This window comes from Dendrobates tinctorius, unplaced genomic scaffold (assembly GCF_039654945.1).
Source record: "Dendrobates tinctorius isolate UK_male_01 unplaced genomic scaffold, ASM3965494v1 ptg000062l, whole genome shotgun sequence".
Taxonomy (NCBI): Eukaryota; Metazoa; Chordata; class Amphibia; order Anura; family Dendrobatidae; genus Dendrobates; species Dendrobates tinctorius.
The window spans coordinates 15,648,883-15,668,272 of record NW_027361730.1 but is presented as its reverse complement, the minus strand read 5'-3'; the positions used below and the strand labels follow the sequence as shown (position 1 = coordinate 15,668,272).

At 42.6% G+C, this 19,390-nt stretch overlaps 1 protein-coding gene across 5 annotated transcripts in view; it reads left to right on the top strand.

Annotated features, from left to right (window-relative positions):
* LOC141092946 (hematopoietic lineage cell-specific protein-like) overlaps positions 1-18,983 on the top strand; it is a 109,719-nt gene extending 90,736 nt beyond the window's left edge. For all 5 annotated transcript variants that reach the window (XM_073579319.1, XM_073579317.1, XM_073579318.1 and 2 more), the window contains 4 exons: positions 7,804-7,905; positions 7,997-8,405; positions 14,402-14,473; positions 18,583-18,983. In XM_073579319.1, the coding sequence (XP_073435420.1) occupies positions 7,804-7,905; positions 7,997-8,405; positions 14,402-14,473; positions 18,583-18,719 (720 nt within the window). In that variant the 3' untranslated portion in view covers positions 18,720-18,983. The remainder of the gene's footprint in view (positions 1-7,803; positions 7,906-7,996; positions 8,406-14,401; positions 14,474-18,582) is intronic.
* The last annotated feature ends 407 nt before the right edge of the window (positions 18,984-19,390 follow it).

Here is a 19,390-nt window from a genome sequence, read left to right as displayed (position 1 = left end):
AAGATAGTGAGGAAACACTTAGCTAACCTAAATGAATTCAAGTCTCCAGGTCCAGATGAATTACACCCTAGAGTACTGAAAGAGATAGCAGAAGAAATTTTTGAACCCCTCTCCATAATCTTTGAAAATTCTTGGAGAACAGGAGAAGTGCCAGAAGACTGGAGAAGAGCAAATGTTGTTCCTATCTTCAAAAAGGGGAAGAAGGTGGACCCAGGCAACTATAGGCCGGTGAGTCTGACTTCTATACCAGGAAAGATCTTTGAACAAATTATTAAACAACATGTATGTCAATACCTGGATAAGAATGAAGTGATTAAACAGAGTCAGCATGGGTTTGTAACTAATAAGTCATGTCAGACTAACTTAATTTCCTTCTATGACGGTATCACTGATTGGGTGGATCAAGGAAATGCTGTAGATATAGTATATCTTGACTTCAGCAAAGCATTTGACAAAGTCTCTCATACAATCCTTATTGAAAAAATGACTAAGTATGGAATGGACAAGGCAACTGTTAGGTGGATTCATAACTGGCTTAGTGATCGGACCCAAAGAGTGGTCGTAAATGGCTGCACATCCAGTTGGAAGAATGTCTCAAGTGGGATACCACAGGGCTCTGTCCTGGGCCCTGTATTGTTCAACATCTTTATCAACGATTTAGATGAAGGAATTGAGGGTAAACTGATTAAATTTGCTGATGACACAAAGCTAGGAGGGATAGCTAATACTAGAGAAGAGAGAGAGGATTCAAAAAGATTTAAATAAACTGGAGAAGTGGGCAGCAACTAACAGAATGGTTTTTAACAGGGAGAAATGAAAAGTACTACATCTGGGCAATAAAAATGAAAAAAGCATATATCGAATGGGAGGAATAGGGCTAAGTGACAGCACATGTGAAAAAGACTTGGGTATACTAAAAGATCACAGACTGAATATGAGTCAACAGTATGATGCAGCAGCAAAAAAGGCAAATGCAATTCTAGGATGTATTAACAGAAGCATACAGTCTAGATAACGTGAAGTCATTATTTCCCTCTACTCCTCTTTGGTCAGACCTCATCTGGAATATTGTGTCCAGTTTTGGGCACCACATTTTAAAAAAGACATCAATAAACTGGAGCAAGTTCAGAAAAGAGCGACCAGAATGGTGACCGGTCTGCAAACCCTGTCTTATGAGGAAAGGTTGCAGGATTTGGGAATGTTTAGTTTGCAAAAGAGAAGACTGAGAGGAGACTTAATAGCTATCTACAAGTATCTAAAGGGCTGTCACATTGTAGAAGGATCAACTTTATTCTCATTTGCACAAGGAAAGACTAGAAGCAATGGGATGAAACTGAATGGGAGGAGACACAGATTAGATATTAGAAAAAACTTTTTGACAGTTAGAGTGATCAATGAGTGGAACAGGCTGCCACGAGAAGTGGTGAGTTCTCCTTCAATGGAAGTCTTCAAACAGAGGCTGGACAGACATCTGACTGGGATGATTTAGCGAATCCTGCTTTGAGCAGGGGGTTGGACCAGATGGCCCAGGAGGTCCCTTCCAACTCTACGAATCTATGATTCTATGATTCTATGATTCTATGAATATGTTGATGATGTGTGAAGCAGCATATTTCATTTCCAGACCTTGAATCTTAGAGATATTTGCCATGGAATATTATATATTTACAAGCACATTTCCCAAGAAACATTATATGCTTGTGTATTACTGAACCAAGCCATGGCATGTAATTTAATGTTCACCATGCATACTTTAGAATTGATAGACTCTAAATGTGATTTAAGCTTTATCTGTTGTTTGTTGGGCTGTGTACTCATGATTTTTTTTAATTATTTTTGCTTCTTTTCAACTGGCCTTTCATATGCTGGTCTGCATTTAGAATTTTTAATCGGGAAATCAACGATCTCTGGCATTGTCCGGTCTACATGCTCAGAAATCTGGTCCAGACTCCATCATGTGGTAATGCCGGAGCCCAAAATGGCAGACTGGTTGCGTATCTCCCGTGGATTTGAGGCCATGTGCCAGTTTCCACAATGTATTGGAGCCCTGGATGGGAAGCACATCCGTGTGCGTAAGCCGCTTAACTCAGGGTCCCAATTCTATAATTATAAACAGTATTTTTCTGTAGTATTGTTGGCCCTGGTCGACACTCACTGCAGGTTTATAATTGTAGATACTGGGGCCTATGGAAGAACTGGAGACTCCAGAGTCTTCAATTCTTCCATTATGGGTCGGCGGCTACTTAATAATCAGCTGGACCTACCACCACCACATCAGCTTCCAGACTCAAATCTGGAACCGGTGCCTTATGTTCTTGCAGCAGATGAGGCGTTTCAATTGACCAGACATGTCATGAGGCCATATCCACGACGAAACCTTGACCACTGGCGTCGAATATTTAACTTGCGCCTATCACGTGCTCGGCGACTGGTGGAGTGCGCCTTTGGTATTCTTTCAGCCAAATGGAGGGTCCTACAGTCCGCCATTCAGATGAGTGAAGCTAATGTCAATGAAGTTATTAAAGCCTGTGTGGTCCTACATAACTTTACACGAATTCATGATTGCCCCTCACATGATGATGCTGAAGTTGAGTCTGGCAATGTGTCTAGGCCTAGGACACATGTAATCCCACCCCGTCGTCCAATCTCGGGACTCAAAGTACGTGATGTGTTCACTACTCATTTTCTTACACCTCAGGGTGCTACTCCCTGGCAAGATGATGCCTTATCTATGTAGTGGTTTGATTGTGTTGTGCTCTTATAAAGAATTTTTGCTTGCCCTTTTGTGTGTTTTTGTGACTACTTTAGTGTTTTAGATGTATCTAAGGGTACCGTTACACCTAGCGACTCACCAGCGATCCCGACCAGCGATATGACGCGGTCAGGATCGCTGGTGAATCGCTGAGTGGTCGCTAGTGAGCTGCCACACAGGCAGATCTCACCAGCGACATCGCTGGGGACGGGGATCGCTACTTACCTGTCAGACGCGGCGATCCTGCGTCCTCCCGCCCGGCTCCACGCGTCGCTCGTCGTCACAGCAGGAAGCGCCGCAGGAAGTGGACGACGAGGAATGGTCCAGCAGCTTCTCGCGCGATCAGCGATAACCAGCGGGGGAGCCGGTCGGAGGTAAGTATCACATGCAGCGATATCGCTAGCAATATCGCTGTAACGTCACAAAATCGGTGACTTTACAGCGATATTGCTAGCCATATCGCAGTGTGTAACGGGGGCTTAACACATTACAGAACATGTCCGAACATGAACAGGCACACATTGTCAATTTTAACAAGTTTATTACTTGTTTTTCTTTTTTTTGAATGCTGAAAGAAAATAACCATATTAGTACCATATGGCATAATGTTAGCAGCACATTATTATGTAACATTCGGACACAAAAAATATACACACTGTATAAAACCCAAACCCAAAAAAAAGTCCCAAAGGAAAACTTACAAGTCATGGTAGGTTGGGGGTGGTCCTGCTTGGACATTTGGCCTTGGTTGCTGGGCCACATCTCTGTCCCCCTGTGCGCTGCCAGTTGGCTCTGGCATCTGTTACATCCTAGCAGGATCAATTTGGGGGTTTGGGTAGGGGTAATTTGGAAATTGCTGGGGGTAGTCCTGATGGTAGGGCTGCCCAAATTTCCCATATCCCCCAATATGGCCATGTCTATCATACCCATGTTGAGGCCACCCTCCAATATTGCATAAGTTAAAGTGGCCATATTGTGCATGTGCGCCCTGGCCCATATATTGGACCTGTGGATCCACATTCTGGATGTGTGCAGGCGGAGGTGTTGCCACTCGTGGTGGAGGTGTTGGCACCCGTGGCAGAGGAGGAGGAGGAGGAAGAGGTTCCAAGGATGGTTGACTTGCCACATCAAGTCCAGCCAGCCTATCTATTTGATTTTCCTCCGACAGCTGCCACCTTTCTAAAAACTGAACCACAGTGCGGGGATTATTGGGTGGTGTGCTGGTATCTAAAACGATTTGTAGAGCCCCTCTGGTACGCAGCCTGTACCCACGGGGAATTGCCCTCAAATACTGTGCCAGACTGCGCCCATAAGCCTCCTCCCCATCATTATGAGCAGCTGTGGACAAGTAGTCCAAGACACCTTGGTCAACCTGCCTCCTTGTTCCTGAAGCTGCTCCTTCTCTCCTGCGCCGGCCTCGTCGACTGTGGAGAGGTATCCAGTGGCATGGTGAGCCTGCTACTGTTGCCCTGGTCATCATGTGTTGCCTGGCTACCAAATTCTGGTGGTGGAGATCTTGGTGGTGGGGGTGTGGCTCTGGGAAGTTCTGCAGATGGGCCTGACCCTGCAGCAACATCAGACACTGAATCTATCACCACATCAGAGTCGGAACCCGTCTCCCTCTCTGTAAGGTTTGACTCGGTGCTACAATGTAAAAAAAAAAAATTAATATTTTGCATTCAGAAAATAAAAAGTACAAAATTAAACCCTGCACTTACGGTCTCAGATCCATCACAGGAGCAAGTAAATGTAGGCGGTCGAAGTAAAGGTATTTCCTCTTGGTGGTTCCGGCCACTTCACTACGGGCCCTCAGCTGTCTCTCCCTCCTATATGTGTCCCTACAGCTGCGCCTACGCCTCGTCACATCAGTCACTACAATGTAAAACAAAACACAGGATTTAATAAGACCACACATATGGCTATGTTATCAACGGTTTACATATGCCTTAGGCACCCATTTCTAAACTTATATGAATTCGATTTCTAATGGCTCTACACCAATACTCCAAAAATGAGTAGCAGGTTCAGGCCTACTACAAAGGACCTTCTAACCAACCAACATTAAAACAAAATGTAGAAAAACCTGTGGTAATGATGTATGGATGCGAACATCTATTATATTTTGAATAAAAATAAACAAGATATATACTGGCTAAGATATGGACCAAAAAACAGGGAGAGCACTGCATTTGGTGGAAGAACAATTAGCTAATATTTTTTCTGATATTAATAATTTTTCTCCCGATATCCACTGATTCGGTAGATATGTGGATGATTTGATCTTTGTTTGGAAAGGTCCACAAAAAATTCTAGATTCTTTTCATGTTTTTTGAATACCAATAATTTGAATGTATCATTTACTGTCAGTGGCATTGGTAACGAGCTGTCTTTTCTTGATATTTGGCTATCGGGCAATATTCAGGATCAAAAAATTCATACTTCTGTTTTTCTGTAATACATTGCTTCTCTCTTCTTCCTCACATGACAGACACACCATCAATGCAATCCCCTATGGGGAGTTCAATAGAACCAGAAGTCTATGTTCTGATTATAATTCTTTCCTTAATGAAAGCCGCATCGTCTCTCAGCGCCTTCTGAACAGAGGCTACAATGAACGTGCAATCAAACATGCTTTCAATCAGGTATCTGAACAATCCAGATTTTTTTCTAACAAAACAGGTTCTTCGGCTATGTGCACACGCTGCGGTTTTTGCTGCGGTTTTGCTCCGGTTTTGGCCCTGCGGAACCGCAGCAGTTCCGCAGACATGGTACTTTACCATGTTAGCCAATGGGTTTTCAAAACCGCAGTGCTCACGCTGCGGTTTTGCTGCGGTTTTTTTTCCCGCAGCATGTCAATTATTTATGCGGATTCTGCTGCGGTTTCACACCTTTAACATAGTAGAGGTGTGAAACCGCAGGGCAAAACCGCAGGTCACGTTACCTGCGGTTCCGCGGGAAAAAACCCGCAGGTGAATCTGCAGTGTGTGCACATAGCCTTCTACCTCTGCAATTACTTTCTCCACACCTTATAGTCCTCAATTCAATGCAATTAAAACAATTATTCAGAAATATCACCCTGTTCTTAACCAAGATGACAAACTTAGCTCCATTATTAGTGAAGGATGCCATTATGTAGCTAAAAGGGGCTTCAGTCTCAGCAATGTGCTTTCTCCTAGTTTATTCCAAGAGCGTTCATGCAAAAAATCATGGTTATCTGTGGAAGGTTTCCACAAATGTGCAGATAGCCGCTGTAATGTTTGCAGCTTTGCCCATGATAAAACTAAAGACATTTTTTTTTTCTCAGATCCTGGATTTGTTCAAAAGATTTCTTCATTTATTAATTGCAATTCCCAAAGTGTCGTCTATTGTATTTTTTGTAACATATGTAATGTTCACTATATAGGATGTACTTCTAGAAAACTCAAAAAAAAACTGCTGAGCACCTTTCTAATATTTCTGGCAAAAATGCTTGTTACTCTGGTGCTGCCAAACATTTTGTGAACTTTCACTATGGTAATTCTGCATCTTTTAGATTTTTTGCTTTTGAAAAAGTGTTAAATCCTGCACGTGGAGGTGACAAACAAAAAATGCTTTTCATGCGAGAAGCTTTTTGGATTCTGAAACTCAATACCTGATTCCCCTTAGGTATGAACTCCAAAAATGATTTCTTTTATATTTATTAAGTGGTTATATATGCGATCTAATTTATTTTTGTTCATGAATAAACCGTAAAAATCCATTAATCTGTTTTATATGTGATTTAACCCATTAATCTGTCTCTCAGATGCTTTTTCACTTTTTGCTTTTGCACATGTATTTTCCATGATTGTGTGTGTTTTTTTGCTTTTTTTATAATCTCTTATGTTTCTGGCCAAAATGCTTGTTACTATGGTATTGTCAAACATTCGTGAACTTTCACCATGGCAGTTTTGTATTTTTTACATTTTGCAGATTTTTTGCTTCTGAAAAAGTGTTAAATCCTGCACATGGAGGTGTCAAACAAGAAAATGCTTTTTATGCAAGAAGATTTTTTTTGTTTTTGGATTCTGAAACTCAGAATCGAATCACACAGCTGACACTCGGCTCAATCTCTAACATAATCGGCCAGATTCTCTCGCTTGAGAGATCATACGGCCGTTTGACCCCGGCCTCATAGTTAGCTTTATTAAAGCTAAGCTCTGGTTTGCTATGGGCAACAAGGCACACTTTTTCTATAAGACAGCTTGATAAACGGGGGCGTAAGGATCATGGTCGCAGAGGTCGCAACCACGACCAGGCTCATGCAGGTGAGGAGCCCTCTGACGTCAAAGCAAACTTTACCTGGATTTACATCCTCAGACACACATTCAGCTGAAGCATACTGCGGTGCTGAGACCAGATGGTGGCTAATCTGAAGCCATCTGCTGACGTCGGTGTGCATGTGACTGGGGGCGCATGACAGTGATGTCATGTGCTCCCGTCACTTGCATGCTGAAGTCAACTGTAGGCTTCAAAAAATCTTTTATTTTTTTCTATGCATGATAGAACAGTGGTGGAATGGGGGACTTTTACCAGGATGGAGGATATACAATATATACCAGGATGGGGGATATATACATAGCAGGGTGGGGTTCCAGGATAAGGGACATATATACCAGGATGGGGGATATACAATATATAGCAGGATGGGGTCCTGGATATGGGACATATATACCAAGATGGGGGACATGTATACTAGGATGGACCCAGGACAAGGAACATATATTCCAGGAAGGAGCCAGAGAAGGGACATTACTACATAATGGGGAAAGGAGATGCAACTTTATGTCCCTATAGGATTTAGAATACTACAAAAGCCCATACATCTGATAAACATGCGGGATGGGGGGTCAGGTCCAAATCTTGCATGGGAGGCACACTGGACTATAGTTACGCCACTATTGATAAATCTCCCTAATGTCCCTAAGAAAGCAGAGTGACATGATATTTGCTTGCTCTGAACATTTATCACCCACTATATGTTGAGGTTGGGTATGAGTGTAAATTAATATAATCACCCTCTCTTTTTGCAGAGTCAACAAAGGTCAGACATTGATCTGTCTCTGAAGCAGCCAATCTCTGTCCCTGTCCCAGTTCCTCGTATTTCTGTGACTCCACAAACTCCTGAAAAAAAAGTAAATATCTGCTTGTAAACGTAATAGATTAAAAAGTAAACCCTATGAGCCATTTTCATTAATTTAATTTAATTTATTATGTCTTATTTAGATATCAGTAGATTCTGAGTATGCTGATTATGAGGCCCCTCCAGATTTGGATTCTGAATATGAGGCCCCTCCAGTTCCTGATTCTGAATATGAGTCTCCTCCAGTTGTGGATTCTGAATATACTGAATATGAGTCTCCTCCAGTTGTGGATTCTGAATATGAGGCCCCTCCAGTTCTTCCACCGAGACTCCCTGCTATGATGAAGACTAGTGTACCGACTCCAGATGAAATATCTAATCAGGGTGAGATCTATGAAGATATTTCTGTGCCACACCGTGCTTCAGACGAAGAGTATGAGGATATTCCAGATCCTCCACCAAGGTTACAAGAGGAAGAAACTGAAGATTATGAAGTCATGGACCCCCCTAATGCTCAAAATGATGCTTTATATGAAGAATTGCCAAAGGAGGGTAAGAGTGGTTGAAGTCAATATGAACAATACTGGTGAGCTTATAGGCAGCCTAGAATTATACTTCTTGTTGATACAATGTTTCCCCGAAAATAAGCGCAAGAAGGAATTTTCGGCCTTTTTGGAGTAGGCTGGAAATATAAGTCCTACTCAAAAAATAAGCCCTAGTTGCAGTTCAATGAGGAAATGACCAGGCACCTAAAAAAAGTTAAAGAATATAGCAGGACCCATAAAGGGAATCTGCCACTTATTTTTTCGCTTATAAGATGCGGCCACCTCCATCAGGGGCTTATCTACAGCATTCTGTAATGATGTAGATAAGCCCCCAATGTAACCTGAAAGATAAGAAAAACGAGTTAAATTATACTCACAGAGAGGGCGGTCTGGTCCGGTCCTGGTCCAATGGGTGTCGCGTTCTGGGTCCGGCGCCTCCCATCTTCTAGCGATGGCGTCCTCTTCTTTGCTTCCCGTCGCAGTTCCGGCGCAGGTGTACTGCTCTGTCCTGTTGAGTGCGCAGGCGCCGAGAAAGGTCAGAGAGGTCCGGCGCCTGCGCACTGCAGTACTCTGCTCTGCCCTCAACAGGCCAGAGCAGTACACCTGCGCAGGAGCCATGACAGAAGCAAGGAAGAGGACGCCATCGCTAGAAGATGGGAGGCACCGGACCCAGACACCCATCTTATATGCCAAAAAATAGGTGACAGATTCCCTTTAATTAAAGAAAGCAGACACCCCAAAAGAAACATGTCCAGCTTATTACCACCAAGCAGTACAATAAATAATATATACCAAATCAAGTTAATATATAATCTCAATAGGCTGTTGTAATCCCAATATGGATATGTACAGTAGGCCCAAACTGTATCCCATATCATAGGGATGGATTCTTACAAGGATTGACATCACAGGCCCCTACATGAATGAACATTAATTGGGTGAGGATGTTCCTATTTTTTCATTGCTTAGTTGTGTTACATGCCGTAAACTGTTTATAGGATGCCCGCCCAAGCAGTCACTACTGTCATGTGTAGGGTGTACTCACTTCTATCATTCACTATGATCTAATATGGGTATTGTGGCTTGTTTCTCTGCACCATATCTGACCACTGTAAGCTAATATTTCATTATGACCTTTTAGAATCTGACCACTCTCGAATTATATCCGGTCATAATTAGCCAGATACTTTTATGTCCAGCAATGATTTGTGATTGCCAGATAGACATTTTCTTACCCAGATCAGCATTGAAATATCGTAGTGTGTGGTTAGATGTCTTGCTGTTATCCATGTCACGTCACCATACCCTGAGTGTTTTCTGATTCTGGATTTCACTTGTGGTTGGCGGATGAGAATTTTAACTTTTTTTTTTACTCTTGCTCTTTTTTAAAAAAAAGGGTGGTCCTCCACCTTTTGCCAAAGGCTATATGCGGTACTCTGGTTGGAGCCTCTTTTCCCTTTTATAGGCAGCACTTTTTTTTTTCATTTTAGTGACCTAGTAAAAGTTATGTTTTAGTATAAACTTTTACTTTTTGCTGTGTTGCACCACATATAGCAAATAAATAGGGAAAGATATGAACTTATAAACTATTGTAGTAACCCTGAGTGGAGCATTCATTAAATTATGTATATTCATGAAGACATTATAAAAATCTTGCCTACCAGTTTGGTAACTGCCTGGATACCTTTTTACTGATTCTGCTTTTTTTGGTGTGCGTATATGTGTGTGTATATATATATATATATATATATATATATATATATATATATATACTGTATTTGTATATATATATATATATGTATGTACTGTATATATATTGTAGTGCAGCAGTAACACCGTATGCAGTGATGAGACACTGACCCAGCAAAGTTCAAAGCAAAAAGTCCAAGACCTATACTCACTTTAGTCTGCATTGCAACCACAGCTACGCCTGTGACTGCAGTGCACTTTCATGGTGTTAGGGCTAGTGGAACGCACCCAGTACTAAAGAATAGGAACAAGGTGCGTTCACAGCCCAGGGTCCACCATGCAGAATTGTTACCTGCTTCTCAGTAATGGCGGAGGCTATACGGCAAATAATAAATGAACACACGCAGGTTAGCGTCACCCGGTGTGTACAGGAGAGAGTTCTGTTGCTTCACAGAACCGCGTTGCCGCACAATGTAAATGCCGAAGCCTGTTAAGCTCACAGGGCTCGGCCGGATGAGCGCTAGAATACAGACACAGGACTCTGCCCTAAGGACACGGGGTTAGAGTCCTTCTAGTCCACTAGTGCTCGGCGCCACTGGAGCGGTGCCAGCAAGAAAGAAACTGAATAATAACGCACTAAGTGTGCACTTCACCGCTCTCGCAGACTCCACTAGCCACCCTAACTGGGTAAGGAAAGTGCTAGACCTGCGCACAGCGCCGCGCTGGCGGATGCTGCTACTTACAGTAAGTGCCTTGTGCTGGATGGCACAATATGGCGCTAAGAGAGGTGCTCTGACTTGGAAGCACTGTGGCGCTAGACTAGCGCAAGGCGCCGACTCAGACTAAGATAACCCTACAACATGCGTATCAAAGGGAGGGGTTTCATAATGAGTCAATCACCAGTTACATGCGGATCGCCCTCACAGGGCCGTGGGGTACTCGGTACCGGGCCGGTATCAGCGGGATGTGTCGCAGTGGCGGTGACCTGGACCGTGGCCCTGGGCGCCCAAGTAATAGGAAGATGGGAATGTTATTAAACGAATAGTTTGTAACGCCACCTGTGGTGTTCGGCAAGGGAGGTGTCAAGCCGACGCTGCAGACAGATCCTCTGGGACAGATGGTGTGGTGCAGCAAGGATGGTATAGCCCTCCACAGGCAGGGCTGTTGTCCCAGGGCAGTGTAGATGTGGAGACACTTAGATGGTGTAGTGTCCAGCGCAGGGGATGTAGCAGTGCCAGGCGGACAGACGCAGGAAGGAATGGAGGACACCAGGGCATGTAGTTCCAAAGCTTTACTCACAGTCTGTAGTACCCACTTCTGTGCTGTGTCCTCTGGGTCAGGGACTCAGTCAACCTCCAGGCAAGATGGAATGATCCCTTCCACACTCCGCCTACTTACTGTATGTGCCTTTTCTGAACGTCTCCTCTATAGCGCCTTAAGTGTGAAGATCTCCTAGTACTGTGTTACACTGGAGTTCCTCCTGACAGATGTTCCCAAGAACTCTACTTGCACGGCAGACAGCTGTAGCCTGCTTCGGGGACTCTCTACTCCTAAGTCCCGGCTCTCTATCCGTGTTGCTGTTGTGCCCTCAAGTCTTAGATGGGAGTAGTGCATTTACAGCCCACTACTCCACCGGTGTCTGCTGCAGAACCATTAGTGTCCATACAACCTCGGGGACCGGGCCCCGGCCTTGCGCTTAGAACTTCTAGGCAGTGTTCTTCATCTCACCCACGTCCTCTGTGTTCCCTTTTACTCCTACGTTCCATACTTGTCTTTTCCCTTCTATGGAAGCTCAGGCTTCAGTTCAATGTCCTTCTCCTTCTTTCCTTTCCCGCGCCAGCTGGCTCAGATCACTGAGGCAGCTGCAGCACTCCTTCCTTCATCCCTCTTCCAGGGATCCCCACTCCTCCCGAGTGGCTTGCTCTCTCACTGACCTCCTGTCAGACTGACTTGTAATCCTAAACCATCCCGCTCATATATATATATTCTGAACTCGACCCACCTCCCAGCATGTATAGTGTTCCAAGCAGGGAACCACCAAAGGTGCTCTGCTTCTCTCTCTAAGCAAGGAGCCGCAATGTGGTTTTGCTGAACTACTCTATTGTGTGGGGTGCGAGTGTTGGAGCGTGGTCAGGAGCCTCCAACTTACCTGGATGGTGGGGCACCACACCTTAGGAGAAGGTGCAGTACCTCTGTGGCGACTGAGCCTCAGGGGGGCCACACATGCATCCATCATCACACACACAAGCTACAATAACTGTCTATACTAGCGAATGCCCGTGTGGCCATGCAAGTCTTTTATAGTAGCGTCCTTCCAGGACCTTACCCATGGTCCAATCGGAACAGCAATAGGACCTGAGCATGTGGCTCCTGAGCTCCAATGGAGGTTGAACCACCGGCATGCTCAGTAGCCTGAAAGAAGGACTTAGTCTCAGGAGCTGCTCGCGACTGACTAGTGCAGATTGCTGTAGTTGAACCAGAGATGGCAGCAGCAACCAGACCTACATAACTAGTCTGGGCAAGACGCCGGGATCGACGTCTTTGCTGGGCATGCTCCTCTGCGGTTGGGACCGAATGGGAGACCGCAGTAGGCAAGGCTCGGGATTCCTCCTGTGCAGAGGCAGGAACCTGACGCCTAACACATAGCCTCAATACACCTCCATACGCATCCTAGGGAGAACACACAGCACCCCCTAGATGTGACAAGGGTCACTGCCTTACAATATATATATATATATATATATATATAATATATATATAGTTATGATGATACAGAACATGATGACATGACTGTTTGAATAAATGTTGATTTTTTTTCATGAATACCAGTTAATGTAGATTGTTGTACAAGGGAAATGGAAAGACCGTAGGATCTCAAGAATTTCATCATGGAATTCAGGGTTTAGAGAGTCATGATGATGCTCCAGAATGTCATGACATGAATATAATGAATATATTTGAATAAATGTTGATATTTTGTTAAAGAATAAATGTGGATTGTTGTTCATGGAAAAATGTAAGACATCCCCTGAAAATAAGCCCTAGAGCATTTTTCGGACCAAAGAAATAATATAATACCCTGTCTTATTTTTGGGGAAACATGGTACATAGCATAAATAAGAAAGTTGGAAACATGGGCATAGCTGCATGAGCAATCACAGCTGGGCTCTGGAGCCCAGTAGAGGTTCTCTGCCACATAAGAAGATATTAGTATTGTAAATTTTACATTGAGGGATTTGTGTATTGCCATAGATTTTGCATTGGGGCCCAACATTTTTAAGGCATAGCTATAGGAGTGTGAGCAGGTTGCGGGATGCAGTAACGGACAGGAGGCAGAGCAAGGGTTAACGTATTTACTTTTAACAGGTATATACTCCACGCAGAGAGATGAAGAATAAACTGGGTAATTGCGGATAATGTGAGATGAGGGAATGCAATTTGGGGGTTGAATGCAGGCAGAGGAAAAGTAACAACAGTTCTCAAGTTATAATTTATCGGGTCCAGACGGCTCCCAGACTAGAGAGTCCACGAGGCTAGACGATGGCGCCAACAATGGTTAACGCGCGATTAGTCCAATGTGTTCCGCATGATGTAGATGAGCAGGGTCCTGACAGCAGCGGTTAGTCTCTGATGTCTGTAGTGGGTTCCTAGTCCCAAGATGCAGAGTATAGAGCGGGTCACAGTCACAGCCTGACCAATATGCACCGGGGAATCAGGGTACAGTTCATGGTAGTGAGCCCGGTCTTTCTTAGGCGGCAAGCACGCGGTACTCACGAGCCCAGAGTATATGGCACCTTGCGCCGCGGGATCCAACGGACGCTCAGCACACCTCTGGTCACAGTCCCAGTGACCGACGGAGTGTATGCTGCGGCATGGGCCTGCGCTGTTGTGGTGCTTGGGGGACAGAGCACTACCTTTTCCCTGCAGCACGTTGTCTCTTCCCGCCAAGTCTGCCTGTCTCCGCGTGCGCTCTGGCTTTTTTAACCTAGCCACAACCCCTGCTAACAAGTGCAAAGGTTGGCCCGGTTCTCTAAGCTTTCCCCCTGACAACAGAGGACACGGCCCCAACAGTTACGGACCCGGCGTAAAAGAGGTACCCCCGGTCTGATCCTTCTTCTTACTGGGGTTAAAGACTTATCAGTTATAGGTGCTAATACCTGAGGAGTTACAATAGCCCCTCTGCCACATAAGCATTTACCAGTATTGTATGTGGCACATGGTAGATGGGGGTCTTGTTATATATTTTGCATTGGGGCCCAGGGACTTGAAATCATGCAATATGGTAAGTGCTAATTTAGATGTCTCTGTTTTCAGAATCTTCTAAACCATGTGGTCAAACAGGAGCCTCAGGAATCACTGCAGTGGCGTTGTATGATTATGAAGGAGGTAAGCTGTCTTTGCATTTCTTGAAAAATATCAGAAGTGCGACAGATAAGATATTGTTAAAGAGGTAATCATGAGAGGTCACTGATGATCTGAGACCAATTTGTACAGTGTAGCTCATACTGGATTATATTTGGATCAATGTCTTTCTCTGCCGTTCATTATTCAATTATTTGCCCCTTATATGGAGTCCAAAAATACGCACCCCCTAATACACAGGCACTTACAGTGCAGCCGAATGTTCACATGTTTTCTGCAGAAAGAGTGGGGAAAGCTGCTGATAGACTTCTGGGGCAGTGGGTAATCTCCTGGAAAACAAAAGGGTAAGGTGCTAAATTCTATTTTCTAACCTTATTTCCCTGATCATTATTTGTAGGGTAGAACTGGAACCTCTACGCATATTAGATTGTTAGCTGAGTCTTCTGTCATTTCACTGTACATGTGTCCGCTTTAATCAAACTCATTAGTCATTCATTTGGATAATCTTCTTACTTAGAAAGATTGGTCCTTCTGTAGAGAGCAGTCGTTTTCTACACACTTACTCCAGCTCACACCATCACAGTACCATGCAGAAGTAACAACCAGTTTAAAGTGCATTTAGCATTTTTACATGATGCATTATTCTGCATGTCTGCTCAGTGACCTTGATTGCCAGGTTTTATATCGCTAGTGTTATATACAATGGTGACTTTCACAAATATATCTGTTTAAATAAGCAACATATCCGCCAGATGGTCACAGTAGGTTTAGCGAGATCTCAGGATTACGTTTTTACTACACAAACAAGGTCACCAGGGATAATTTGTTGAATCGAGTAATGTTACTCATATTATTGAATAGAGAACAGTGCAACTAACTATAAAGCACTATGAATTATCCTGGATTTATTTTACAGTTTAGTTCATGCTCTGTTTATACATGTTTCCTTATAATTGGCAGTGTCTGCAAATACAACAGATCCAGACATATACCATTCAATATTCATTAACAGACATACCAAAGGTGACTCCTTTTAGCATGAAATAAAAATATAAGACTTTATGGTGGCAGATGGTGCCCACTGCAGTTCTGCACTATAGGGCTGTAGGTATTCTAGGTGGTAACATACAAAATATAAAGTAAAATTATCAGCTCACCCACAGTTTGTCTGACTTTCGGAACCAAAGTTTCAGAGATAAAAGGGATACACGGATGATGACTCCCAGCTGGTTCTTAAGTGACAGTAATACTGAAAATAGCACGGTTTTCATCCAGCTATCGAGGATTTAAAATAATATCGTTATTCCAAAACTATTTAAAAACATGGTGACAAATTGGACATGAAAAATAGAAAGGGGAAGAGGGTAATGAAATCACATAAGGAGGTCATTTTTCACTATGTTTTAATATATTTGGAATAAAGATATTTTGTTTTTTAAATCACTGGTATTGCTGGATTGAAAACTTTACTATTTTCAGCAATACTGTGTCCTGTTAGGTGCTACAGGTAAGAACTAAGAAGCAATGCTTTTAGGAAAAAAATATCTCCAAAATAGGGTGTCTGATGGAGTATGGAAACAAGAAACCAGGTTGCATACTATTTGCATAAAGAATTAATAATAATAATCTTTATTTTTATATAGCGCTAACATATTCCGCAGCGCTTTACAGTTTGCACACATCATCATCACTGTCCCCGATGGGGCTCACAATCTAAATTCCCTATCAGTATGTCTTTGGAATGTGGGAGGAAACCAGAGGGCCCGGAGGAAACCCACGCAAACACGGGGAGAACATACAAACTCCTTGCAGATGTTGTCCTTGGTGGGATTCGAACCCAGGACCCCAGCGCTACAAGGCTGCAGTGCTAACCACTGAGCCACCGTGCTGCCCACACAAGGATGTCCAATAAATCCCAAAGGGAAATAACCAACTCCAAATAAGACATAAATATGGGAGGATATGGAGTAAATTGGTTACAAAGATATTTTATTATATAAATACATATAGCAAGTATAAAAAGTGAGTAAAGTGCATCAAAGACAGACAAACAAACCAACAGTGCCAGCTAGCAGAAAAACTTGGTTGATAGTAATAAGAATATCACTAGTACTGAAAAGGAAGAAGCCCTTAAAGCCTTATAGCCAAGTGGCAATGCACAAGACATGAGAGTAGGCATGGCTTACCACAAATAGAAAGGTCTGTAGCAGACACTTCAGTACTAGTGATATTCTTATTACTTTTAACCATGTTTTTCTGCTAGCTGGCACTGTTGGTTTGTCTGTTTTTGATGCACTTTACTCACTTGTTCTACTTGCTATACTTATTTATATAATAAAATATCTTTTTCAACCAATTTACTCCATATCCTCTATTTATATCTGATGAAGGATGTGTCCTGCTGTATAAAGCTGGAGGCATATGGAGGTAAGGAAGAGCCCATCTGATGGTTGTACAGAACATATACAGTTGCGTGAAAAAATGTTTGCCCCGTTCCTAGTTTACTATTCTTTTACATATTTGTCACACTTAAATGTTTCAGATCACCAAACAATTTTAAATACTAGACAAAGATATGAAAAGTAAACACAAGATGCAGTTTTTTAAATGAAGGTCTTTATTATTAAGGGAAAAAGAAATCCAAACCTATAGGGCTCTGTGTGAATAAGTGTTGGCCCCTCCACCTTAAAACATAAATTATCTGTGGTTTATCCCATTTTTGGGAAACTTCATTCAAATTCCCAAGCCAGCCACACTCTGACCTGATTACTGCCACACCTGTTCTCAATCAAGAAATCAATTAAATAGGACCTGCCTGACAGTGAAGTAGACCAAAAGGTCCTCAAAAGCTAGAGTTCATGCCGTGATCGAAAAATATTCTGGAGCACATGATAAACAAAGTAATTGAAATCTGTCGGTCTAGAGAAAGTTATAAAGCCATTTCTAAAGCTTTGGAACTCCAGCGAACCACAGTGAGAGCCATTACCCATAAATGGTGAAAACATGGAACAGTGGTGAACCCTCCTAGGAATAACCAAAAGCGCAGTGACGACTCATCCAAGAGGTCGCAAAAGACCCCATAACAACATCCAAAAACCTGCAGGCCTCACTTGCCTCAGTTATGGTCAGGATTCATGACTCCATCATAAGAACTGCTGCTGAGCAATAAAAACATATAAAGGCTTGTCTCAGTTTTGTCAGAAAACATCTTGATGACCCCCAAGACTTTTTGGTAGAATACTCTGTGTACTGATCAGACAAAAGTTGAACTTTTTGGAAGGTGTATGTCCCATTACATCTGGCATAGAAGTAGCACAGCATTTCAGAAAAGGAACATCATACCAACAGTAAAATATGGTGGTGGTGGTAGTGTGATGTTCTGGGGCTGTTTTGCTGATTGATGACATAGAAGACTTGCTGTGATAAATGGAACTATGAATTCTGCTGTCTACCAAAAAATCCTGAAGGAGATTGTGCCGCTGTTTGTGACCTCAAACTGAAGTGCACTTGGGTTATGCAGCACTACAATGATCCAAAATACACCAGCAAGTCCACCTCTAATGGCTTAAAAAAAACACTTTGGAGTGGCCTAGTCAAAGTCCTAACCTTAAGATGAGATGGTGTGTCATGACCTTAAAAATGTGGTTCATGCTCGGAAACCCTCCAATGTGCCTGAATTACAATGCTTCTGCAAAGATGAGAAAGATGAGTAGGCCAAAATTCTTCCAGAGTGTTGTAAAAGACTCATTGCCAGTCATCACAAATGCATTATTGCAGCTGTTGCTGCTAAGGGTGGCCCAACCATTTATTAGGTTTAGGGTGCAATCACTTTTTCACACAGGGCCCTGTAGGTTTGGATTTCTTTTTCCTTTAATAATAAAGACCTTCATTTAAAAACTGTAGTTTGTCTTTACTCGTGTTATCTTTGTTTAATATTTAAATTTGTTTGGTGATCTGAAACATTTAATTGTGACAAACATGCCAAAGTATAGGAAATCAAGACAAGAGGACAAACACTTTTTCAAACAACTGCAGATATGCAAACAAATTAGACTTGTGTAAATTAAGACATTTAAAGAATATATTTCAAGTGACTGCCGATTGAATAGATATATTTGGCTTGTGCTTCACAGGTGGAGATGATGAGATCTCATTTCAACCTCAGGACCTTATCACAGATATTGAGATGATTGATGAGGGCTGGTGGAGTGGATGCTGCAGAGGACACCGTGGGCTCTTCCCTGCTAATTATGTTGAGCTTATACAGTGATACGTTGAATTTGTTATCACATGCTTTAAAGCAAAAGGCTCAAATACTGTATAAAGCTTTGCATCAAACAAAGATTCCAAGTGTGAAAGACCAGAATGTAAAAAATGCAGAATGTAGATGGAAATAATGATGACTGTATGTCTTAACTCCAAACCACTAACATGTACTTTTATTAAACCAAATTCCTCCTCTGTTATTGTGATCACCTGTAATGTTCCTCATTTCCGGCTTTCATAATCCATCAGAATAAAGTTTTAAATTTAAGGTGTCGTGTATTTCATAGGCAGTTACATTTGCAACTTGAAATTAAAATGATTCCACCTGCATTGTAAATTCTGTTTATTAGCAAAATTTACAAACATTTTGATGTTTGCAATAACCTAATCACACAAGAAGAATTTAAGTTGCTCGACGCAACTAACATAAGTAGATTCCCCAGTTTCAGAACAAAATTTCACTTTTACTGACTACTGCACTCTCTCAATTATTCAACAGTTTTTAACAAGCATCTCTATTACTTAGTAGAACACAATTTTGCTATTGTGACCTGCAATAAACGTGATGCATAGTCAGATAGCCACTTCTGGCAGCGATCCATGAATTCCTCACGGGCAGTGGCCTTCAGTTCACTAATATCCTTGTGTTGTAATGGTACAAAAAGTTACGACACA